The sequence below is a fragment of the Misgurnus anguillicaudatus genome, chromosome 19 (assembly GCF_027580225.2).
Source record: "Misgurnus anguillicaudatus chromosome 19, ASM2758022v2, whole genome shotgun sequence".
NCBI lineage: Eukaryota > Metazoa > Chordata > Actinopteri > Cypriniformes > Cobitidae > Misgurnus > Misgurnus anguillicaudatus.
The window spans coordinates 51,438,492-51,466,270 of record NC_073355.2 but is presented as its reverse complement, the minus strand read 5'-3'; the positions used below and the strand labels follow the sequence as shown (position 1 = coordinate 51,466,270).

The following is a 27,779-nucleotide window of genomic DNA, read 5'->3' as shown; positions in this document are numbered from 1 at the left end:
TGTCTTTCTTTGCTCAGTCGAGAAGACACTACGTTTTTTAAGAAAAACATTACAGTATTCTCCTCCATACAGCGGACCCCAGCGGACCCCAACAGTTCACAGCCACAATGCAGCTTTTAAGGACTATAAACCATCCCAACCAAGGCATAATTTTCAAGAAAAAAATTCTTAGTATTTTTGTCTTGTTTCAGTAAAAATACATAAAAATTCTTAAATTGAGATGCATTTTTTTGATGAGCAAAACAACCCAAGAAAATAAGTCTAGTTTTTAGACCAAAAATATTAAATATAAGTGAATTTGTAAATAAAACAAGCAAAAAAATCTGTCAATGGGGTAAGCAAAAAATCTTGAAAATTTTTCTTAAACACTAAATTCAAGAAAAACTTGCTTACCCCATTGGCAGATTTTTTTGCTTGTTTTATGCACAAAATCACTTAAATTTGATACTTTTGGTATAAAAACTAGACTTATTTTCTTGGGTTGTTTTGCTCATCAAGAAAAAGCATCTAAATTTAAGAATTTCTAGATATTTTTACTGAAAACAAGACAAAAATACTAAGATTTATTTTTTCATTTTTAAACGACTTTCTTAGTATTTTTGTCTTGTTTTCAGTGCAAATATCAAAAAATTCTAAAATCAAGATGCATTTTCCTGATATGCAAAATGACCCAAGAAAATAAATCTAGTTTTTAGACAAAAAATAAATAAAATTTAAGTGAATTTATGCAATGTTTATATACATTAAAATTATCTAAGGGGTGAGAAAAGTTTCTTGAGATAAGTTTACTTTTTACTTTAAACACTTAATTCAAGAAAAATTCTATATTTTTTTCTTACTCCATTGACACGTTTGCTTATTTTTAAGCACAAATTCACTTAAATTGTATTTTTTTCTTAAAAAGTCATTTAGCTCATCAAGATTTTTTTGATATTCGTACTTCAAACAATAAAAAATACTAAGTAAGAAAGTCATTTTTTGCAGTGTAATGTATGCAAAACTACCAGTCCAGTGTTTACAAGTGTGGAGAAAGAGGAGCGTTCTGACGTTGTTGTATGTGAATGATACTAATTAATGTCTTTGTGTTAGTTAATTGTTTAACATATGTAACGTATGACCTTTTTGCATGCTTATGCAACAAGCAAGGTCGAGCTGGCATGTCACATGGCTGGTGCAAGATGAAAATGGGAAAATGAGGTTTGTTTCGCTAGATAAGACCCCTATGCCCCGGTTGGGACCGTCCAGAGTCATGCTTTAAAACAGTAAACCGCTGAGGCCCACCAAAGTCCACCACATGGAGAAATATCCGGGAACCCCCCCCCCCCCAAAAAAAAACTTAATTTCTTCTCGACTGAACAAAGAAAGACAAAACATCCTGAATGACGGGGTGTGAGTAAATTATTGGAATGTTTTATAAAAATAAAGTAATCCTTTAAAAACATTCTCTTTTAGTGAAGGCTTTAGAGTGCTTAATAAAATATACACACATATATCACAAAAACACATCCAACCACACATAATATTATACACTGAGTCAGCACTTCATGAGATATTATGATGTGAAATGACAGGGGGGTGAGGCAGAGGAAGCACTTGTATCTTCGTTCAGATGATTCCCTGAAACACTATTAAAGAATCTGACATGCATTCAGACAGGATTTGTAAAGACATAGTGTACTGGTGCATTAGTGTAGTGCACTACTGGAAATCCATGAACGATTACCTGAGATGTCATGCAGTGATAACGTCTAAACTAAAGCTCAAGTGTTGGGCGTTCAGAGAAGGGTCTATGGTCTGTGTTGAGTTTAGGGGATCACGCATGCTATTTGAGAGAATCAAACATCATGAACACCAATTCAGCACTTAGATAACATCAGACCATCATAACACACAAAATAACCAATAAAGAACAGGAAAAGACAGCCTTGCAATAATGTTTAATGCAGTTTTGAAAAACCTTTTAGTTATTGTAAATGATTTCTGTCCAAATACCCTGGATCATACGTGTTTAGATTAGAACAAGATTATAACAATTGCTCAATTAATTGCACATGCAGTTCCAATTCATGTTGAATGTCCCAATGCTCACAATACAGTGACTCGTTGCAAGCATTATTTTTTCAATAGTTAGTCTGTTCCGAAGTACAAATGTCCAAATACTGAAAAAATCTAAGCCCAGTACTTTAAAACACTCAAGTTACGTGCCGATGGGAATCTATGTTATCCTTCACAAAAATGTGCAGCGGTTAAGAAAAGTAGCCCAAAACAAAAATAAATGAAGTATGACAAGCCATCTAACACTCATTCACCTCCCTATGTAAGTGAATATCTAACCTGTATTTAATGCTAAAACCGTTAGTGCTGAACAGTGGTACAAGCTAGTGTTACAGTGCAGGAAAACTGATGTGTGTACAAACATTAGGGTAAGACAAGGATTTTAACACCAAATCAAAATAAAACAAGAAATAAAAACAAAGTATAAAAAATTGACACTTGATCGGTAAAAACAGTAGGATAAATAACAAAGGTAGGTTGAGTCCATTTCATGTTTTTCTTTTTTGATTTTCTTTCTTTTTTCCTTTCAACAAAGGACTTATTTAACATTTCAGGTTCAGGGGTGCCATGAAAAGCAGTGTTATTTAAAAAGTACATTCTAATAGAAAATGAGAAAAGCCTACTGTACATACAGAACTTTAAGCCGTACAATCATAACCATGATCATGGTAATAGAAGAACATAGAGCAGCTCAGACAAAGCTATAATCCCTCCCCCATTTCTTTTCACCTTTCCATTCCTTATTACTATTCATTTCTTTACTAGCTAACCCCACATTCGAAAGAAATGAAGAACAGTGGGGGTGCGGGGTAGACAAGGTGCATTCCAAAGGAGGAACTTTATACGTTACCTGCCAGAAAATTATCAGTTTTATCACATATAGCAGAGAAGTAGGGTGGCTGGCCGTCTGAATCATCCCCATGTTGGGGTGAGAGCTGCATGGGGGACTCAGGATCTAACTCCTCCGCTGCGGTCGGTTCTGTCTTGCTGTACAATACGTAGTGCTCGTCAAAGCCTGCATCGCTCTCTGTGGGCTCTCTGATAGGCAGCAAATCCACCGGACCGCCTAACAAGTCGTCGCTGTAGGCAGAAGCCGCTGGCAAGGTGAGCTCTTTGATGAAAGAGGGATCCTTGGCCTCTTCGGGAAGCTGTTCTTCATTTTCCAAACTAAAAATACCCGGGCTTTTCCCACAGCTCTCAGCTGTTGAGTGGGCATTGGAGTTGGACGCGGAGCAGTCGAAACCATAAGATGCCACAGAGTTTGCAGACTGAGGCGTACCGCCATCTTCCTCTCCTGTCTGATCTGGAACCTCCTCATCTTCCTCTAGGGAAGCGAAGTTGTGGGCGACGGCAGTGCTTTCGTCAACTGCAATTCCAGGTTCATTGATCTGGATCTCACCCTCTGTATCACTGGCCTCATCACCGGAACTCGAAGGTGAAGACGGAACGGAGGCCGGTGCTGTCGCAGCATCACCCAGCACCTCGTCGGCAGGAAGTGTTTCTGCTTCCTCCTCCTCCCCATCGCCACGCTCAAGGTGGATACCGAGGTCTTGCTCCATGTCTGTCTGAATTGCAGGGACTGGTGTCTGTTGCTTGTCTGATCTGGACTCTACTCCTGAACTGCTGTCGTAATCCCGAAGCTCCTCAGGTGTGCTGGTCTCACTGCTGCTGTGGGCAACCAGAGCCGTCCCACTGAGAGTGCTGGACTGGGACATTCCAATGGCAGGTGGTGCCAAGATACCAGACTCCACTGCAAGTACACTCTCTGTCTCTTCTTGGACGTCAAACTGAGGTTCTGGGTCTTTGATCAATGGTGGACTCTTACCCAAAAAGGCCTCAGCTGGGGATTTAGGAGGTGTTTCTGGACATTTTTCAGACAGGTCTGGTTCTTCAGATCTTGTGTCCATCAGGCTTGACTCAGAAAGGATAGTAGCAGACTGAACCCAAGGCTCAGAGAATGGATTGGAATGGCTCCAGCCTTCTGTCATTTTCATAGATGATGCTTGCACAGTGTGGCCCATGTTGTCAAGACTTAGATGAGCCTCCTCTGTGTAATCATCACCATCATCTTCTTCATCATTAACATTGTCATCATCATCTCCATAATTTCCACAAATTCCACTTTTAGCCATGCTGCTGCAGACCATCTCCACATCTTCCTTCTCCTTTAACTCATTCTGTTTATGATGCTCAGTGTCTTCCTCTTCCTTTTCATACTCTTCGTCCTTATCATCATCTTCATCTTCCTCATCATCATCTTCATCACAGAAATATTCAATTTCAGGAGGCCCCTGAAATGGCTGGTTTGTGTCTGCCTCCTTCATTAAGATGTCACCCATCCCCTTGGCACTGCAAATGTTTTCAGCACTGAAGGGAGATGTTACTTCTCTGTCAAATTTGTAACTGCTATCTCTGTCATCTGACTGCATCATACCCCAGTTTGAACTGCCAAAATCTGCTACACCCTTCTTAGAATCACTGTCAGTCTGTGATTGGGGCAATGCTTGCTCCATTTCAATGTCCCTATCCTCATCCTCCTCCTCTTCCTCATCAATGTCTTCATTAATCTCTTCCTCAGCTTTCTCCACTGCCACCTCTTTCTCCTGACAGGGCGATACAGGAGCCACACCTTTGAAGTGATCTGCCTCAGTGCAGCTCAGGAGATCAAAGCCCTCTACGATTTTTTCTGCTGTAAAAGAGGACATCTGTATGTCATCCTGCTCTCTATCCTCATCCTGCTCCTGGGTGTCTGGGCTCATGGTGCTGGGGTAAAGGCTCTGATCACAGGTTGCAGCTGCACCCTGCATTTCCAAAAAGGGAGCGGAACTTTGGAACTCAGCTGGCACAGATGTTGGGCCAGTAGGAGAGGATGGTGGGGACAGTACTGTGGTGCCTAGGGGAGACACAGCAGACACTGGCTCCTCCAGACTGACCAGGTCCACTTCAGCAGCTAGCTGGGACATGGCACTGTCATCTTTAGAAATGTCCAGGCTTTGGGGGACATCATGGGAATGGACAAGTTCCACCTCCTCAGAGGCTGGAGAAATGATAGCGGTAACTTTATCTTCAGGTGCATCATCAGAAGCAGAATGAAGGATACTTGTGACTGTCTCTTCATGTGCCTCATCATAAGCAGCAGGACAGACAGGCGTGACTGTGTCTTCAAGTGGTTCTTCATATGTAGAAGGAATGAAAGGTGTGGCTGTGTCCTCGGGTGTCTCATCATAAGCAGGATGAAGGGCAGATGTGACTGATTCTTCAAGAGTCTCACCAGAAACAGGATGATGGACAAGTGTATCTGTTTCTTCCAGTGGTTCTTCATATGCAGAAGAAATGAAAGGTGTGGCTGTGTCCTCAGATGTCTTATCATAAGCAGAATAAAGGACAGGTTTAACAATTTCTTCAAGAGTCTCATCATAAGCAGAATGAGGTGATGGACAGGTGTATCTGTTTCTTCAAGTGGTTCTACATATGCAGAAGAGATGAAAGGTGTGGCTGTTTCCTCTGTTATCTCATCATAGGCAGTATGAAGGACAGTTGTATCTGTTTGTTTAAGAGTCTCATCATAATCACGATTAAGGACAGGTTTAATTGTTTCTTCAAGAGTCTCATCATAAGCAGGATGATGGACAGGTGTATCTGTTTGTTCTGGAGTCTCATCATAAACAGGATGAAGCACAGGTTTAACTGTTTCTTGAAGAGGCTCTTCATGAGCAGGATGATGGACAGATGTATCTGTTTGTTCAAGAGTCTCATCATAAGCAGGATGAAGGTCAGGTTTAGCTGTTTCTTCAATTGGTTCTTCATATGCAGAAGAAATGAAAGGTGTGGCTGTGTCCTCAGGTGTCTCATCAGAAGTAGGATGAAGGACATGTGTATCTGTTTCTTGAAGAGGCTCTTCATGAGCAGGATGATGGACAGGTGTATCTGTTTGTTCAGGAGTCTCATCATAAGCAGGATGAAGCACAGGCTTAACTGTTTCTTCAATTGGTTCTTCATATGCAGAAGAAATAAAAGGTGTGTCCTCAGTTGTCTCATCAGAAGCAGAATGAAGGACAGGTGTATCTGTATCTTTAAGCATTTCGTCACATGAAAGATGAATGACAGGTGTGACTGTGTCTTCAGGTAACTCTTGAGAAGCAGGTGGAATGATAGATTTGACAGTGTCTTCAGGTGCCTCATCAGAGGTAAGGGGAACACTAGATATTTCTTTGTCTTCAGGTTCTTTCTCAAAGGCAGAAGCAGTGACATCTGTAACGGTTTCTTCTGACTTGACCTCACAGGCAGCAGGAATAGTTTGTGTAAAAGAGTCTTCAGGTGCTTCCTCAAATGCAGCAGAAGCAAAAGGTGTGGCTGATATTTCAGGCGCTTCCTCTGAGGTTGCCATGGAGACAACAACAGCAGCAGCAACAGGGGCTGCAACTCCAGCCAAAATTGGTACAATGTCCTCCTTCACACTCTCTGTAGCTGCAGAGTCTGCAGGCTGGGTGTTTTTAGGGCCGCGTTTCACTGGCATTGGAGTGCTGCTGCCAACCGCCTTCTTTGGGCTGCTTGTCTTAGTGCTGGACTTGTTTATGGTCTTGGGGCTTGCACTGACTTCCTTTGAAGGTGCTGCCTTACTATCCTTAAGTTTATTGGAGGTTTTGACATCTGCTGCCTTGCTTGAGGTGGTGAGTTTCTTGGATGCAGATTCTGGTTTGGCAGGGGTGGCTGATTTTGGGGTGTCAGGTTTGGTGGTTTTTGTTGGCGTTGGCCGGGTGAGCGGAGAGGCAGCCGGCTTTTTGGCCACAGAGGTTGGTGGCTGCTTGCTGACATCTAAAGAGAACGAAAAACAAGATAAATATAAACTAATCAAACTATATATCACATCATCAAATTGATTTGAATCTGGGTGTTAATGCATAAGACTGTCTTGCACTGTACTGTATTTCACTGAAAATGCAGATCACATCACCTTTCTTGACAGGTGTAGTAGTTTTAGGAGTGGGAGTGCGAGCAGCAAGAGGGGCTGTGGTTTTAGCTGGAGAAGGTTTAGCAGTGGTGGATGCTGTCTTGGGTGTAGCTGTAGTTGACTTGGATGCAGATGTAGTCTTGCTGGGAGTCGCTGGTTTTGGGGTGGCAGCAGAAGATCGAGGAGTGGGTGTAGTTCCAGCAGGCCTGATAACATTAAAAAAGAGAAAAATCATTACAGAGGAAGAACAACAGACGAGTCATTTGGACATAATGGTAATTTTTTTGTTATATTTTTTGGCCTTTTTGCCTTTATTTAACAGTGAGTAAGGAGAGGACAGGAAAGTACAGGAAGAAGAGAGTGGTATGGGATCGGCAAATGACCACGAGCCGGGAATCAAACTTGGGTCGCCGAAAGTGTGAAAGCACCCCATGTCGGAGTGCTGCCCACTACACCATCATCTCTGACCATAATGGTAATTTTAACTCTGTTTGCTTTTAGTTTTCTCAACTCTGCAGGTTAAAGGTAACAAGTCCCATCTAGAGCAGTTAGTAGGGCTAGGGCAATTTATACTAATAATACCTGAAATCTTTAATCGATTCTGAATCGCAAAGGCTTTCATGTATTATGGTTCTTTAATGAGTAGAAAGTTTAAAACATGCATTTGATAAAGCTCGTCAAACATTATAAATATTCTTTATTATCATGAAAATAGCTGAAAAAAGCGATATAAATATACTTATAGGCATTTCCTGAAGCAAGCTGCGTGTGTAAATGTTACTTCTTCTGCGGTGCATATTGAGTTTCTGCACGAGAGCGCCATCTGGCTTTTGGATGTAGCAGCATTTCACCATAATTCATTGAGAAGAATCATAAGATTTATCATCCCAGCCCTAGCAGTTAGGTATTGAACTAATGATTAGTCATCATGACAAAAACCCCGAGGGGTGGAGAGGCCAGACAAACTAACCTACATCCTGACCGTCTTTTTACTCCGTCTACACCTTACTTTATGCCTCTCTCTTGCTATAAGTAAAAGTACATGAGGTTGGATGGCAGATTTGCATAAAAGACAAAGCGAGTACCATGTTAATCTTTCATTGCGAGGAGTAAAAATAACCATACAAATCCCACTGGAGTGCAGAGCATGGATCTCACTAGAACAACACACACGTGTCTTTCCTTTAGACAAACTTTACTAGGGTTGGGCATGAGATGATACAAAACTGGTCTGCCCTACATTCAGAGCGTCAGGTGAGAAAGTGAGCAATAGAAACAGAGACTGAGAGCTCCAGCGGTGAAGCTTTTAGATCAAAGACCTTAAAGAGAAAACCTTTACAAATAAATTTAGATGACTAATGAAACATTACACATTTGTTAATATAGCATTGTGTTATACAAAAGCTAACCTGACCGTGTTGTTCTCTATTAATATAAAAGTCTTTTATTGACAGATCTAACAGGACTGCATGTGAACATAACATGCAATATAAGTATCACAGATGATAGAAAACAGTGAACAGAATATTAGAAATAGGAGAGAGTATCTGATACCTCACGATACATGTAAAGGATGATACACAGGTTACAATTCAACATATAAAACATCATAACAGCAAAATAGGACTATGGTGGCAAATGCACAAGAGAAAGATCAAACTTAATCTCTCTCATGTGGTTTGTTTAACCTCTCTCTAATATCATCCACCTCATACTGTATAAACAGCTTTAACTAAATTGAGAAATGATGGTTTCAGAGTTCGGACTCATTTAAAAGACCCGACTCTCATTCACCTGTTCGAAATATGAATGCACATAAACAAAGAAAAATCCATACAAAAACTTTAAGTGTCTACGCTTTAACATTTTTAATGTTGGGAATTACATATCAGTATTACCCAAGAAAAGCACCCAAGGCATTGTGTAAAAATATGTGCTCAATACAATAGAGAGAGAACTATCAGATCTATATCACTATCATTACACATTTTTATATTTAATGGATTATTTGTGAACATATTAAATGCTCTTAACCACAGACAACATTAATGCAGCAGATTTCATCTCAATCAGTGATATCAGTCACTGATTCAATATGTGTGAGCTAAATGTGAGTTTGATTGGATGTTTTTTGTGAGCGATGAGGATGCCTGAAGCGTGACTGGATGATAAACACAGCTAAACTTGCTGTAACATTAAGTGGCAGACGTTCCCCTGAAGCCACAGCACAAAAATGAGGAAGAAAACCTCCTCCCGAGTCAAAGACTACAGCTGATGAGGTTTTAATGAGGCTTTCTGGCCTGAAGCGCCTCTTTAAACTCAAAAACGAGGCTTCAGGATGAATCCTAATACATTGGTGAAGCTAAATTTGAGTCTATCTGCTGGTGCTAACCTGTGTGTGCACGTCATGAGAAGTACAAATACGAGCCAATAATTCATCCAAGATTTGATTTGAGAATTTTATGCCATTAGCAAATATTTTAATGTGCACATCTGCAGTAATTTCATGGCCTGTGGTTGCATTAAATGTGTCGAATCAATGATGTCTCCTCAACACAAACACTAAATGAAAAGCACATGAACACTTTAGCATGTCCTGAGAACAACTGTTGGATAGACCGGCATGAATTTTGATGACGTACCTGATGTACATACATATACTAATATACAGTCACAGTGTGCTGTAAAACTACCAAAACATTGCAATCCTAACCCTTATCTTCATACCAAAATCCCAGATGGCCAGAAAATAATTGATCTTTTATCAATTTTGAAGGTGAATGGGATGCTGTGATCTTTGAGATTGTAGTGTATATTGATAATTTAAAAAAATAAAGTAAAAATGTGTGATATGAATAAATATCTCTCATAAATGGCTTTTGAGGCTTGGACCGTGAAATGGTATTCATTATGTCATGATGACTTATGGCAGATAGTTTGCCCATAATTTAGGCCGTGCCCACTGAAGCATTTTCTCCCCGGACCAGCATTTTTCAAAAGTGTGCTCATCGTTTTTTCACATTCAGTTCTCAAGGCAAAGAGTTTAAAATGTTTTCACTTTGGGTGAAATGCTGAGCTCATCGATGTCAAGTTTACTTCCATAAATATGATGGAATTCAATGGGTACCGTCAACTGTGTGATTACCATCATTTATTAAAATATATTCTTTTGTGTTCATCAGAAACAAATTAGTTCATACAGGTTTACAACAACATGAGGATGAGAAAATTATAACAGAATTTTCATTTTTTTGATCAACTATCGCTAATACAGTGCATTTTCACTGAAAAAAATGTCGGTTTTAATACTACACTGCAAAAAATGATTTTCAAGAAAAAATTCTTAGTATTTTTGTCTTTTTTTCCAGTAAAATATCTAAAAATTCTTAAATTAAGATGCTTTTCCTAGATGAGCAAAACAACCCAAGAAAATAAGTCTAGTTTTTATACAATCATATCAAATTGAAGTGACTTTATGCATAAAACAAGCAAAAAAATCTGGCAATGGTGTAAGCAAATTTTTCTTGAATTTAGTGTTTAAGAAAAATGTTCAAGATTTTTTTGCTTACCCCATTGGCAGATTTTTTAAAGATTTGTTTTATCCACAAAATCGCTTAAATTTGATATTTTAGTCTAAAAACTAGTATTATTTTCTTAATTCATTTTGCTCATCAAGAAAATACATCTTAATTTAAGAATTTCTAGATATTTTTTACTGAAAACAACACAAAAATACTAAGATTTTTTTCCTTAAAATCATTTTCTGCAGTGTATAGGTCTTTGGTCAAGCCATTACTGTAAAGCTTTCAAAAGTAAAACAGAAACCATAATAAACAGCAGTATCACTGTTAAAAAAATGCAGCATAAAGTTTTGCAAGTCAATTCAATCTACTATTTACATTTTTCTCTTGTTTACCTTATTTTTTTAAGTGAAAGTAACATGAAAATATGTAAAAAAAACAACAAAAAACAAACTCATCCTACATGATGTAAAGCAGTGGTTCTCAAACTGGGGGCCACGAGATGGTGCCAAGGGGGCCCCAGCTTTATGACATTTTATAAAATACATTAATTTATCATGAATTCTGTGAAATGAAACCTCAAAAAAATAAGGCTAATAACCAACAGCACTAATTTGTATAATTTAATGTTTTGTTTAATTAAAATGTGAAGTTTTAGAAATGTTTTTTGTCATAAATTTTCTTTTGGGGGGCCGCGAAGGAATGCACCATACACAAAGGGGGTCGCACGCTGAAAAAGCTTGAGAACCACTGATGTAAAGCACATTCTGTGAAGATATAATTTTCATATATTTAATATGATCTAGTTAAATTAAAAATCAAACTTCATCAGATAATGAGACTTTATCTTGTAATTTACAGAAAAGGGTGACAAGCAAAGTTTAGAGATTTGGTGCAATGGCTGTAATAAATCTCTCTGCTGGATTAAGTGCTCCTTCGACTTAATGAACAACAGACAACGAGACACAGAAACTAAAAGAAATTCATTTATGAGAAATGATTCAGATGGTTTAGCAGAGACTGCTACATAAGCCCTTTAATGCTGCATCAGTATGACATCATCATCAGGAAATAGATCTCATCCATTAGGACTGCACATCATCACTAAAGTGATTCATATTTTGTTTACTGTACAGCTCCTGCATGTCTGCACTGCTGTAATACATCAATCATATGATTCATATTCATCTTACACTAGCGGTGTTGGCCAAGACTTCTGGACACAACCCTTTAAAGATGCCGTGTCATACTTATGTGCTAGATAAATACACTAGACGATGATATAGCAGGCAGTAGTGCTGTTTAGATTTATATGTTACTTTTGTGAAGACATAAATATAATGGATGAAATATGACAACAAGCCTAAAAACAGACTGTGGTCACATAAAATATTGTAAACAGTTAAAGGCGGGTGCATGATTTTTGAAAAACGCTTTGGAAAAGAGAGTCAGGCTGAGTACCAAAACACACTTTTAGCCAAACAGCATTAAGGGGCGTGTCTATTAACCGACATCGATGCCTGGGTTGTGTATGTGTGGGGCGGGTCTATCAAAAGAAGGTCCAGATTCTATTGGGGTAGGGGCGTGTTTGTTTAGGTGATTTCAACAAAATTCTTAAATTAAGATGCATTTTCTTGATGAGCAAAAGGACCCAAGAAAATAAACTATCAAATTTAAGTGATTTTGTGCATAAAACAAGCAAAACAATCTTCCAATGGGGTAAGCTAAAAATCTTGAACATTTTATCAAACACTAAATTCAAGAAAAATTCAAGAAAAATGTGCTTACCCCATTGGCAGTTTTCTTTGCTTGTTTTATGCACAAAATCACTTAAATTTGATAGTTTTGGTCTAAAAACGACTTATTTTCTAAATACTTTGATTTTTTTCTTGAAAATCATTTTTTGCAATGAAATGTCAACATTGGCTTTAAGAGTTCATGCACCCCGCCTTTAATATGTATTGCGTGCACACCAAAGCATTGGATGAAAACAGCAGGCGGACGCCGACTTTAGACACTTTCCATCTTTTTTCAGCTGAGCGCTTTGGTTGTTGTACCGCCCCTACTCCACTGTGATTGGACGGCATAGTGAGAAGTGACATTGACGAGCTGAGCGTTTCAACGAAAGTTGAAAATTTTTCAACTCTTGGCACTCCGTGCGGAAAAAGTGCTGAGGGCCGGCACTTAGCGCGGACAAAACCTGCCAACTGCAGTGTGGCCTACTTGTAGAGATGCTGTAACCATAAATGATCTCCCTTTGGGAGATTTGTGCTCGTTTCATTTCATCAAACTGATATTTTAAGGACAATCCCAAAGAAAATCTGTCCTGTTTGGATTTAAAATAGGAGTGTGCAATGACATCTGCACCCATCAGACACCTACCTGGTTGTCTTGGAGACAGGAGGCTTATCAGGTTTGGGAGAGCCAGTAACGCTGGGCTTGGTGGTGGATGCTGAGGCGGGTCTTGGTGCTGGAGCTAAAATGAGAGATGATTGTTAACACCATGACAAATGACCAGAAATACTTTACTGAATCAATATAAGCTGTAAGTGACAAACCTGTAGTTTTTAGTTTGGGTTTCAGACCGTCAGCTGATGCAGCAGGTGCTTTTTTAATGGGCTGTGTTGTCTTCAGTCCATTAGCTGAAGCGCTGGCAGGTTTCTTCTCAGCCACCTTCGTCTGGGTTTTAGTGTTAGTTGCAGCAGTAGACCCAACCGGTTTTTTAGGAGCAGTAGAAGTTAAAGAAGTCTTCTTCTCAACCCCAACTGTGGTGGTCTTTTTGGTGACGCCATTAGCTTGTGGCTTCTGCGTCCCATTCGTTAAACGACTTTGCCCGGTGGTGGGACGAGAGCTGGCTGTAGATGGCTTGGTACCAGCGGCGGATGTCTTTGTTTTGGCAGGAGCTTTTGTTTTAGTTTTGGCCTCTGAAGACTTCTCTTTTCCAGTCTTGTTGTTTGTGGCCTCTGTTGGCTGTGGTTGGCCTTCTGTTTGCGCGGCTGGTGAGGCCTGGTCCTGACCATCGCCCGCCGGCGCCACCTCGATCTCAGGACCTGCGTTTAGTGCTTCCATTGGCTCTACAGTTGCCATATCAACACCATCCGGTTTCATTTTGTCTTATCTCCACAGCTGGCCCGTCGTAGCAATAGTGGAATCAGGAACCAAAGACTCAGTCCACTATCAGACAGCTACAGAGAGTGATCTGAAAACAGAGAAGGAAAAGAGTTTTAGTCGGATCTGAGATGCACAATAAACAAGTCTGAGCAAGAGAGAAGTCTGTTCCTCCCTGTCATTGGCAGACGGTCTTAGATTAAGAGTCAGATATGCTTAGTGAGTTTAAGAAAGAACAGAGGAACTAAAAAACAACAGATATTGTCAAGTTTTGGATAGTGTTTGAACTGTAGCTAACATAAATCAAAGCCACATAACACGTTGCTGGCATCTCTATTAGGAGATCAAAGTGATGTTTCACACTTGGCAAGATATCTCTGAAACATATTTCCTTTAAAAATCCTTTTCTAATTACTAACTACTCGCAAATCAGCAGTGCCAGATGCTTTACCCACAAGTAGATGTTGTTTGCATGACTGATCCACAGTGGCTCCACAGCAAAGTTCATCCGGTAATAGAGGCCAACAAGAGGAAATGGCTCAAGAGAGCATGGGAAAATAATTAGGCGAGTCAACAAACAAGTTAAGAAACACAACCTTAAGTCTTCTCCATTCAACGTCTACTGTAGAGAGAACCTCAGTGTCGCTAGACACTTCTTCATCATCATCATCATTATCTTCAGGGTCATCCTGTTTCTTTCTAAGGTCTACATTCATCCCTCTATCCCCTTCTCCCCCTCCCCATTCGTTCTGTCCATTACTCAGTTAGTTCTCACACAGATGGTCCAGACAGCTGAGCATCTTCAATGAGGATAAACTGGGGGAGGGGGACAGAGAAAGCATGGGGGGGAGGAGGATGAAGAGTCTTTTGAATGGTTGTTTGTTGGCCTTAAGTCTAAAGAGTGCACTCTTAAGTCTGGACTTTAGATATGACTCAGGTCCTTTCTTCAACATAAATCACCAGTCAAGACTTAAAAAATGGAAATCCAATCACTTAGAAATGTAACTCCACACCTCTCCTCTAAAATCCACAAATTATCCTTTATATCCACAACACAAACACTGCTGAATGCCTGTCACAACACAGGATCAAAGGTTTGTTTAAACAGTAAACAGTACAAGGACTATTAGAGCAATAGAGATGCTGGCCATAGCACACAGCACGTATAACCGTCAGCAGTTCTCATGCTGTCATTCAGTCAATAGCTGGCTTTCAATCAAAACGTGAAGCAAATCTTTTCAAAATTTGCACAAAAAAAACAACAATGCGAAATAGGGGCGTTTCCATCAAATTGTACGGTGGTACTGGTAACCTAGAAATCAACAGTAAATAAAACAAGGTACGCTTAGAAAATGGAGAGCGGACTGCATTTAGTTACGATTGGGCAAGTTAAAAATTTACTACTGAATGCTGTGCACAAAAGAAGAAATGGAGCATTATTGATGCAGGCACTAGTGTTGGGGGTAACGCATTACAAGTAACATGCATTACGTAATAATATAACTTTTCTGAAGTAACGAGTAAAGTAAGGCATTAATATTTATTTTTATTTTTTAAAAAGTAATGCAAGTTCCTTTTTTATTTAATTAATTCGATAAAAAAATTATGTACTGAATTAAACTAAACGTAGTCACATTATGCACTTTAGCGTACACAACTGATGGCAGAGAGATTTTTGTGATGAAATATGCAATTTCTGAATGAAGAACTTTTCAGTCATAAAAACACCTGCAAGGCCTGAAAGACATCAAGGCAAAAGTAACTAAAAAGTAACATAAGCATTACTTTCCATGAAAAGTAACTAAGTAATGCAGTTAGTTACTTTCTTTGTGTGCAACTTAATATTGCAATGCATTACTTTTAAAAGTAACTTTCCCCAACATTGGCAGGCACTAACAGTAAGGGCATTGCGATGAAGTCGAGCCCCATATATGGGAAAGACAATGACAGCGGAAACAGCTAGACGGTCAGTCGTGTGGGTTTAATGTTTGCTGTGTCAGAATTTATTCTGCAAATGTGTTTCCATTTCCCATTATTCGCATAAGTCAAAAACCACCTCAAACGAGAGTAAAAACATTTTTGCAAATTAAGGGATTTTTATTCAAAATTTGCTGTATCCATCACTCAGATGTATTTAATGCAATACTTCTAAATGCGCATAAAATTTGGGTAATGGAAACCCAGCTAATGATGGGAATTGATAAAAAAAGATGCAAATGGCAAATGAACAGTGCTATGTTTACTCCTGAGAGTCTTGGGCGTTTAAATGAACATTAGGCACGTAGAAACACATACCAACAACATAATGTGTCATCGTAATGTTACATAAAAGTAAAAAATAAATGCAGAAACAAATAAATAAAGAATAAGTTACTAATGAAGAAACTTTTGATCAAATTTTACATAAACAGGAGCACATGCTACATCCCCTCAAGGGCTAAACCTGTAGATCAGCCCTCTCTATTTTAATAATGCTGATAAATACAAGCTTTGTTGTTTCTACTCTACCCCCTCATGACTTCCTTCTGTTTTCTTCTTTTGCTATTGATCGTCTTGGGGATGTTAGATGAACATCAGCCTGAGAGAATATCAAGTGCTGGAGAGCTGAAGGGGTAAAACATTCACCATCATCTGACATTACGACTGTAATGATCCTGCTGAGATATAAACACTTCTGCTTCCGTGTGTAAACAACAGTGACCTATCATGATGTTCATCAAATGACCTCTATGGCTGGATTTACATTGCAAATTTTGATGCCCAATTCCGATTTGTTGCCTGTATCCGATATTTTGAATTACACGCTTACATCATCTTAAAAGCGGCACATCTGATATCTGCATTTACACTAAACACTTGGCAAAACTAGAAAGTAGTAGACATACTGACCCGGAACAGCATAAACCACAAAGGAGGTAAAATGTCAGGATATGCAATGGACACCATCGTCACCCTCCATTGCGCTGCTAAGAAAAATCATGTGATCGCAGGTGATGACCAGTGTCAGATTTTCAATGACGCATGACACGTCTTAAAATGGGTTGTGGCTAGAAGGGATACAGCCAGATGAGTGCTGTTTTTATCCTGATCCTACCCCCAAACCTAACCCTAAACCCAACATTTCATAGGCAGAACCCAGATGAAAATGTCCATCTATCCACTTACATTGCAGATGCGAATGCATGTATCCAATTCATATCCAATTTATTTCCAATCTTTGCCACACGAAGGAAAAGTCACTTCAAACATGCCATCTAAATGCAGCCTTAGACTTAAATGTTGGGTTGTGTTAACCCATGGTAACTTGGGCAAATATCATCCTGAACCAACCATTAGGGTTATAACTCTATGCTAAGTTGTTGTTACCCAACCATGGGTTAACAGAACCCAGCAGTGTTTATTTGTAACCCAACGACTGGTTCTGTCCAATATTTACCCAAACATCATTTAAAAAACCCAACAAACCTACTTAAGCAGTCCTCCCATGGCTCCTTGTGCTTAAACACATCATCCAGTTACTTTAACCAATCCTGAAGCAGAAGCTCTTAATGCTCCTGAAGGGATGACTCGGCTCTTAACAGCGGCCCGGTGAGAAGCGATTATCCCCCGAAGACCCACATACTATATAAACAAACGGCACATACACAATCACATTTATTTTGGCAGGTCATTTAAATGTCCCTGACGCAGAATTGCAAATCCTTCCCATGTTAATCAGGTCAGCAGTGCATTGTAAGTGTGAAATGCACTTTGGCCTCTTTATTTGGGGGCAAGCACAACACAGCCCTGTGTATACACGCACGCATGCAACTTCTCACAGTCACCCAACTACTGAAAAACAACAAGCGCTAACAACCTAATCACATCTTAGCTTCAGCAACCTTGAGCCAAAACAACATTTGAATGCATGACAAACAAAAAAACAAACAGCTAGCAACAGGATAATCAGGCACATGGACAATCAGTGTCCCCCTTAAAAGAGCTGTAAATGGAGGAACTGTAGGAGGAAGAAAAGATTTTGCGTGCTGAAATTGCGTGGCTTCTCTCGGTCTGCATGCATTGGCTATGATGTTGTTGGCTCTTACTTGGCCTTGGGTCAAAGTCATTTGTCAGTTTAGCATTACACATATCAAGTTTGTCTGGCCAATAGTTGCTGGCGTTCAACTTTGACTACTGAGCTGAGACTAAAGAGGCTGTATTATCTAAACCCCAACTACTCCCCCTTTTCGCTTGTGCCCTCCGGAGGCTGCAGAAGTCTTAAACAAGAGAACACTAGATCTATTCAGACACCAGCGAACAGGGGCACCAAGACCCCTCGGCAGGGCGGAGATTGGGAGGTGGTGCGGGGCGAGTGAGAAACACGCTCTGAAGTGTTAAAGGTCAAGGAGTTTGAGTAGAAAACTGCAATCAAACTTATCGAGCATCTTCTACATCCTCAGAATAAAGAGCACCAAGCTGTGTAACCCCCACATGCTACTAAAATCCATTAAAAACCACAGCGGTGTGCGGGCGAATACAAATAGTAATTGGTTTACTGGTCAACATTAACCTTATTTAGACGGTCATTTCGATTTAAATTGATAGCTATGCTCTCCCTAGGTTATTTAAAATGATTTGATTTAATATACAATTGGGAACAAGTCCTGTGTTACTCTAGGAACGACAGAAATTGAAGTATAAAGCTAGACGTTTACTCAAGTAAATGTAGCAGTGTATGTTCATGATAACTTGGGCTACATTTACACTAATCCAAAAACATTTGAATGCGTTTGGTTTAAACTCATCCACACTGAAAGATCTGAAAATGCTTACAATCCCTGAACAGCATGTTAGGAAAATGTAACACTATGTCTACCCTTGATGGGACCCGACAAAAGACCCATTAAAATCAGTGATGCTGTTCATGCTAGATGCAGCTCGTGTCCAGTAGACATGGTGTAACATGCTTCGGTATACTGTACGTTATTAGCGTTATGCGTTTATTTACTTTGCATTATGTACAAACTGACAATCATCTTAGCAATGCTGTCAAACTGGACAGCAACGAAAACAAGCGCAGTTCACCGTCATCCAGCTAGGGCTGGTTGGTATATCAAGTTTTGGTAATATATCATTATCTTTCCCAGGGAGATATGGGATGAAACATTGTAGTCTATATTATAGTACAAGGATATAAACTGTATATTACAATTCATAATTTTATTGTTCCCAAGACATGAATTTGGGCCAAAACCGCCCATCCCTACTTCCAGCATCTTGCTCTGAGTCGAATGGCTGTGTCACATAACAAAACACCTCATTGTTTTAAACAAAATATCATCTGTCTAGTGTCTACTATACATAATTCAATGAAAAGTCTATAAGATATGATCAATGATTGCCTTCACCCGGCTATTAGTGTCCCTAAACTTCTTTCATAAGTCTATAAATGTACTATTGGCCGTAACACAAACAAAATGACATAATAGCGTCTGTGTAAATATACTGGTCCTCTCTTCTGATCACATGACTTTCTGAAAGTCTCTGACTGAGTCCATTATACAGAACACACGCGCTGAGATGAAGTCGGGCGGCCTGAGGCACTTCGCTATGAAACAAGTCACCAAAGAAAGGATTGTTGGGGTATCGTCCCTCGCAGAGGAGTGAAAAAAGGGACGCGGCACATGACAGAACCGCTGCTGTCCGAACTGACAAAAGCCGTTTCATTGCCCCCGTTGTCGGGATTACAGCGCATTCCCAAAACACCCTCGGCTAAAGATCGGGAAGACGCTCTGACAACACACAAAAATAAACAGCTCAGCCCAGTCTAGTACACCTTCTGTAGGGCACACAAGCAAGACAAGAGGAAGTGGATGCGAGGACAGTCAGGTGGTGACGTACGGTCATACGAAAGCTCATTCCTAGATTACTAGCTCAGGGGGATGTTAAAAACAAAACAGCACCTGTGTGGGTAAACCATAATCAATAGTGAGGGCTTGCTGAAGTGCCAACGGCTTGTGTGGCAGATATCTGGACATTATCCAGGTGCTGAATTGTAATCCCTAAAGTGTAAAGGAGATTAACATGTGTTTACTAAAACATGATTCCTTCTAGTTTGTTGTGGTCTATTTAGCAGACCCAGAGCACAAGAACACATTACGCATGATCACCCCTAAACCAGAATTGTTAAATATTAAAACAATAAAATTCAAGTATGTATCCTCTGGGTTTTTTTAGTGTACAGTGATCAACAAGTATCATATAACACAATACATCATCTCAAGCAGTAGCATACAACTCTGTCAAACGCATGGCAGAGCTCATTAACTTAGGACAAAGCATGATGTTAATCCTGTGAGATCAACATACGATGGACACCCACAGAACGAGACGCACACTAATGCGTGCCAGCCACAATGCCACGACACCTGGCAGGGAGAGAAGTAGAGACGAGATGAGACAAGACGAGATGGGAGAAGTATTGATCATATGATAGAGAAAGTGCAGAGACACAGATGGGTGAGTTGAGCAGTGCATTAGCAGAGCATGTGGACACCCCTCATTCCCTCAGGGGTATAAACCGAGTTTAAGGTGGAGGATTGGGGTAGAGGGACCTTTTAACTAATTTGTAACCGGAGAAGCTGCCTATTATTGTTATCTACTGTGGGCACCAAAAACACCAGCCAGACAAATTACATAAGAGCTGATAAAAGACCAGCTGGTGGAGTTTGATCAATGACATTTGATAGTGGACCTTTGTGTGTGTTTGTGACAGCATGGCCAGAAATGACATCTGCATTAGACAATGAACATGTCCTTTAGCTGACACACACACACACACACACACACACACACCATAGGAAATGACTGTAACTATAAGTGGATTAGCATTCTGCTTCAGCACCTTCCAGATGGACTCTGATCCCTTGTGTGGGTCCACTCTGTTCTGACTCAACAAAAACTTTACAGCATGCATGTTCATAAAATGTGACTTATGAGGACATGCATTGACAGTAGTTATCAGTCAGATGCTGCCTTTTACAGATCGGAGATTATTTGAGTTATTTGATTTTTTGTATTAATGATTGATGAGTACCCTATGGAAACCTATTAAAAACCACTCTGAATAGCTTAACAACCCTATAACAACAAACTGAAAACCACTCAAACAACCTTAGCAACCCCATAGCAATCTACTCATGACCACTTAGAACACTTCAGCAACCCTGTGGCAACCAACTAAAAAACACTCTGAACACATTGACAACCCCATGGCAACCTACTGAAAACCACTAAGAAAACCTAAGCAACCCCATAGTAACCTACTCAGGACCACTCAAAACACCTTAGCAACCCAATAGCAACCTACTCAGGACCACCCAGAACTCTTCAGCAACCCCATAGCAACCTACTGAAAACCACTAAGAAGACATAAGCAACCCCATAGCTACCTACTCAAGACCACTCAGAATATTTAGGCAACCCCATGGCAACCTTCTCAAAATCACGCAGAACACCTTAGCAACCTTCTCAAGCCCACTCAGAACACTTCAGTAACCGCAAGGGAATTGAATAAAAACCACTCTGAACACCATGACAACCCCATAGCAACCTACTAAAAACCACTCAGATCACCTTAGCAACCCCATAGCAACCTACTAAAAACATTCTAAACACATTGACAACCCCATAGCAACCTACTAAAACCACTGTGAACACCATGACAACCCCATAACAACCTACTAAAACTACTCTGAACACCATGACAACCCCATAGCAACCTACTAAAAACCACTCTGAACATCTTGACAACCCCATAGCAACAAGGGCTGTGCAAAAATATCGATACAGCTAACTATCGTGATAGTTAGCTGTATCGATAGTGTATCGATATTTCGATCTCTACTACCGATATTTTTAAAACCATCAAATCCCTCTGTGTGCATCAAACGACCTCCTCTGCCTCTGCTGTAGTTGTCACTGTCCAGTTGTCTGTCATATACGGCTATTCGGCTCAGAAGTAAGAGGGAGTGAGAAAATGGCAGAAAATTTAAAAACACCTGAAAAAAAAGTATTGCAACATGCAACACATTGTATTGTACCGTGATACGTATCGTATCATGACCCATGTATCATGATATGTATTGTACCGGAAGGCCCTTGACAATACCCAGCCCTAATAGCAACCTACTGAAAACCACTCAGATCACCTTAGCAACCACATAGCAACCTACTAAAAACACTCTGAACACCTTGGCAACCCCATAGCAATCTACACATGACCACTCAGAACACCTTAGAAACCCCATAGCAGCCTACTGAAAGCCAGTCTGAACACCTTGACAACCTCATAACAACCTACTAAAAACCACTCTGAAAAATGTGACACCCCCATAGCAACCTACTAAACACCACTCTGAAAAATGTGACAACCCTATAGCGACCTACTAAAAACCACATTGAACAACGTGACAAGCCCATAGCAACCTACTAAAAACTAGGGCTGTGTACCGCCAACAATTTCCCGATACGATACGTATCCCGATACAAGGGCCCCGATACGATGCGCATCACGATACAAGACTATTTTGAATTACTTTTTTTAGTAACATTATTATTATTATTATTATTATTATTATCTGTTTATTGTACATTGAATAAGCAGTGTTGTAACAGTTGTGTTTTTCCCATTCATTTATTAGCTTTTGGGGTAACTCATAGAAATACTTAAAATCCCAGAGTTAGTACTTAACTTATGTTTTTCTTAAAAGCAGTTTTACAAAGATAGTGCCTTAGGCATTATATTTGTCTCTCATTATTCTATATCTATGAATATATGTATAAACATGCAGTCAGACTTAATACTATTTAATAAAAATCTGATTATTAATGTGACAGCTATAGTTTGAAGTAGCTCTGTATCTCTTCTCTAGTACACTTTTCACATGCAAATCTTTGTCGTGTTTCTTCTCAAATGCGTTAGTACTGTTTTATACGGACTACCGGCACATCCGGGAACTTGACTGTAAATTTCGTCACCGCCCCTTTTCGGGGGATAAAAAAGCAGCGCTTCCATTGGCTTCCATTCAAAATAGCTGAACAAAGCAACGTTTTTACACAGCCGGCAGGCGTAAATAACTTATGAAATCACTCAGATTAAACATGTTGAGTATTTATCTGTCCATCCTGCCTGCCATAGAGTGCGAAAGGTACATTAACACATTTAATTTGGTCAATATAAAAACATGTCCCTTTCATTCTCACAGCGTCAAATTTGTGTAACAACGCCATCCAGTGATTGCTGGAAATATGGCTAAGCCAGTTAGTTGTATGCCTCGACGGAAAAGTGCACTCATTACTCTAAATATAAAGACATAATAAATAAATACGAAGTAACTTTCAAATACGAAGTAAAATCATTCACTTGCTTCCCTGTTGACTCGATGAGGTACGAGTAAATGTCCGGGTAAGACACCTCTGGCCAATAGGGAGCGTTGTTACACAAATTTGATGCTGGGAGAATGAAAGAGACATGTTTTTATATTGACCAAATTAAATATGTTAATGTATCCCCCGCGCCCCATGGCCGGCAGGGTGGACAGATAACCACTCAACGTGTTCAATCTGAGTGATTTCATAAGTTATTTACGCCTGCCGGCTGTGTACGAAGGTTGCTTTGTTCCGCTGTTTTGAGTGGAAGCCAATGGAACGTCTAGTGCGATTTCCCCCAAAAGTGGGCGTGAACCTTTTCAAAGACATTCTATGACGTTGCGCCGGTTGTGCGTATAAGAGAGTGGCTAATAAAGCCCTTTGCAGTAGTATAGGCTAAGATATCTGCACTTTCATACTGAACTCATTGATTTTAAATACGCGCGCGCTATGCAGACACATGCGCCAGCGAGACAGACATGCAAAGTGAAAGTATACCCCACTACGTACTCCACGGGACACATGCGTCCTTTCCATATGGATCACGGATCAACAACGATTCGTCACGTCACCTTTAAAAGTGCATCAGAATCGATACGGAAGGTGCTTTATCGATGCGCGCATCGTCAGGCGTCCATGACGATGTATCGTCGTATCGATATTTTGAACACAGCACTACTAAAAACCACTCTGAAAAATGTGACAACCCTATAGCGACCTACTAAAAACCACATTGAACAACGTCACAACCCCATAGCAACCTACTAAAAACACTCTGAACACCTTGGCAACCCCATAGCAATCTACTCATGACCACTCAGAACACCTTAGCAACCTACTGAAAAGCACTCTGAACAATGTGACAACCCCATAGCAACCTACTAAAAACCACTCTGAACACCTTGACAACCCCATAGCAACATACTAAACCACTGTGAACACCATGGCAACCCCATAGCAACCTACTAAAAACCACTGTGAACACCATGGCAACCCCATAGCAACCTACTAAAAACCACTCTGAACACCATGACAACCCCATAGCGACCTACTAAAAACCACATTGAACAACGTGACAACCCCATAGCTACTGAAAACCACTCAGGACACTTTGGCAACCCCATAGCAACCTACTAAAAACCACTCAGAACACCTTACCAACCCTATAGCAATCTACTCATCATGACCACTCAGAACACATCGTAAACCCCACAGGAGCCTATTCAAAACTATACTGCTGACTTCATGATCCATATGCTGGTTGTGTATGGAAAATGAGTCCCTCAGTATGTGAACTATAACCTCTATGAATACAGCAGGTCAATTACAGTACATCGATCAGCAACAAATGCTATCTGTGGTAAACTCTTAAAGACATTGTTCATTAAGACTGCACCAAAGCATACTGTAATGGATCAAGAATGGTCGGAGCATCAAGGCTAACCTCAACCCATATAATACTGCTTCTGACAAACTAACACAGCAGGAATGCTGCATCTGCACAGCGTGTTTACAAAAAGCTGAACCACAACCACAAAACGCTTCCCAAAATAAGAACCCTTCAAATGACCACAGCTGCAACACAATATCTCATCCAAACAGAACCAACTGTCCAGTGACAACTGCTCAGCCCTGAGGGGACTATCTTTATCGGATAAGGGATCTCTACAGAACATATCCGAGAGTTATCGAATAAATACACATGATGCAGGAAAACCACATCGGTTGTCTGCAGCTGCATGTTGAGACCTCACTGCAGTGAGAAGGCAAGCGTTTGTGGGTCAGATAACAGTGCAGCAAACTCTATTATGTCAGTTCAGATAAATATAAATGAGGGTTGACCTTTCCGATGTCGACCTGTCATTCGTTCAAAGAAAATAAAAGACTGACAGCGATTTTGGCTAATCAGAGCACTGCTGACTGAGATGAAGTCATACTCTCATCTTTTCATTCGGACATGACACATTTGTAATTGTGCCCGTGCCCTCAATGAGCTCAGTCCCTGTAGGCCAGTGTCAGACACTTACCGCATTATTTGACAGAACAACGACACCGAATGATCAAAAATGATTCGGTGGATTGGTTCCCGATGACCTTGCAGTGACTCATATTTTACATATTTATAACCAAGAATAGCCCGTATAGTCTCAATACTCAATAATTTAATTATTGTTATAATGTTATACATTAAACATAAGCAGAAAGAATTGGATGTGCTGGAGTCGTGAGATGGAGACTGCAGGGTGCTGAGGCATCTGTCTTAAACCTATTGTTTGCTTACAGAAGAGAAAGGAATTAAGGCGAGACAAAGGAAAGGACAAAGATTTAACAGCAGGACAACCCAAACCAAATACCATCAGCACCTGCTGTGAGACTGCTAGCATAGCCAAGAAACCACCCTGTTGATTTTCACTGGATCTAAATCCCCATAAAAAGAAAATATGAACGTATTAAGAGAATCACTGGTGAGGATAACTGAGAGAAGAATTTACCGTGGATCGTCTACAAACTCAAAGCACATTTCTATAAAATCCAGTCAGATTCATTGTCCTCCGTCGATACTTGCGTGAAGAAACATCGATATTTTACAGCAGACCAATGAATGATATCGAGCTGCTGGTTGTTAACTGTGGACTATCCCTCTCAGATATTGTATTTGTTTCAGGGTTTGACAGATAAAGTGCACCAGCAGGTGTGTATGTTGCCAGGCAGTATCGCAATATCTAATCCCGCGGTACCATTTACCGGCACATCAGCTTTATGACTTGCGTCCATCATTGAAAGAACACTTCAGTTGACAATAAGGAAAACGATTGTTTTTGCCAATCTTAGTATGTACATATATACATACGATCATAAAACGAGTCTACCGGCTCAATATACCGCATAATGTTCAATCACTCACGCCCATCATTGACGCAAATTTTACGAAATGTCACACTAACTAATACAAAAAAGAATATGTGTGCAGCTTTGAATTTACTTAACAATCTTATTTACGTGCATAAATGTACAAAATATAGGCGTATTAATTTAATATATTTTGTATAATGTGACATTCAAACGACACTGTATAATATTTTAAATATAGACTACCGGCACGTTTACATTTTTACACGGCAACTCCTCTAATGTATCTGGACCGGGTCGGGTGTGTTTTATATATTACGGGTCGAGCTAGTGAATAGATAATGTGGACCGGGCGGGTGAGGGCAGAACAAAAGAACCCGACCGAGGACACGAGTGGAAAGTTTCACTGCTGTGAAAAAAAACATCTACTCCATACAAAACATCCCACGTGGAAAAGTCGTATTATAATTTTATCTGCTCGATCCATCAGTGTGTTTAATGTGTGTTTTAAACGACTGTCCGCGATTCAATTCGGCCACAGTATCGTACGACTGAGTTACCCGTCACCGCCCAGACATCCACCATTGAAACCGAATGAGAGGAGGAACAATTGGCATCACTGAAAGACAATGTACGACAATTAAAATGGAATAAAATCCCTCAGATAACTAAAAGGGGTGGTGTGATAGATTCAGCATATAAATCAAACCGGTGTGAAACCTGATCGCTGCAGTGGCATTCTCATCTGATGATCTCATTTATTCCGCCGGTTATATGATGTGAACAAGGGCTCATTAAATACATTTACATATTAATTTATTCAGCAGTAAATCAAGCTGAATAATTACACGCGCTTCTTTAAACATTTAATCCGGATCGGCAATTACTCTTCCTTAATGTAATGTGGTTTGACACGGATGACAAACGCTTTTAATGAAACTGCGGTTGTGTGTAATGTGGCGAATCTTACCGAATCTCAAGCGCTTTTCCTCCAGCTACGCCCAGTCGGTACTCGCGTCTCCTCCGTTTTTTCCCAAGCGAAACCAGACAGCCCGTGGTCGTCACCGAAAAGCGACGAAAAACCACAACGATCCCGTGAACAATACCACTAGACTGAAGCTCTAACGGAGAACCGGAGCCAGAGTTTTCCGAGCTGATTCGGTGATAAAAGAGATGCGCGTCTCCTGGCAGCACAGAATGAAACGGCGCTTGGCGATCGGCTCGCGCACGCGCAGACGCTCTGTGTTCCCGGACGAGCACGCGGGAGGAGCGCGCGGGGGTGAAATTGAAAGGGATGAATAGGGCGAGCGGCTTCGGTTTCTCCTGCCTGTGACCAATCAGCGCTTAGACTGAGATTTATGCAAATAAGGGATGATGTCATCGCACAGGCCACCCCGCGTTTATTCTTTCTCCCGTTTCTTTTCTATTGCCCGGATAAACCCCAAACCATCACCCACACCCGCCCGATGCGCCCCCTCCCATGAGCAAGCGTTCCCGCCGTTTCTTTTCACTTTCACTTAGTGGCAGACATTAGTGGGTTCTCACATGGTTTTACATCACAGCACCAAAACATGACCTTAAAATAAAAAACTTGAACATCTTAACAATGTGATGATGAAATACTAAAACAGGCTCAAATTGAATAATACACATATTTAAGAATAAAGTAATGTGGGAAGCATCTTCAGGGAATGAGGGACATTCTTGTTAATATTTCCTGAGAGGTCAAATGGAAAGCATTGGGTTAGCAGCGAAAAGGTCATTGGTTTAATCCCAGGAGACACAAATATTGATAAAACTGAGTACCTTGAATGCACCATAAGTCACTTTGCGTAAAGCGTCTGCCAAATGCATAAAATATAAATGTTATTTATCTTACCTGCTCT

At 40.3% G+C, this 27,779-nt stretch overlaps 1 protein-coding gene across 1 annotated transcript; it reads right to left on the bottom strand.

The window, feature by feature from the left end:
• Positions 1–1,922: 1,922 nt before the first annotated feature.
• Positions 1,923–27,201, bottom strand: prr36b (proline rich 36b). The gene is given in 6 exon segments (XM_055195051.2): positions 1,923–5,009; positions 5,012–6,870; positions 7,010–7,212; positions 12,910–13,003; positions 13,086–13,726; positions 26,864–27,201. Coding segments are annotated over 5 exon segments (4,821 nt in total). The 5' UTR covers positions 13,636–13,726; positions 26,864–27,201; the 3' UTR covers positions 1,923–2,894.
• Between the last annotated feature and the right edge of the window lie 578 nt (positions 27,202–27,779).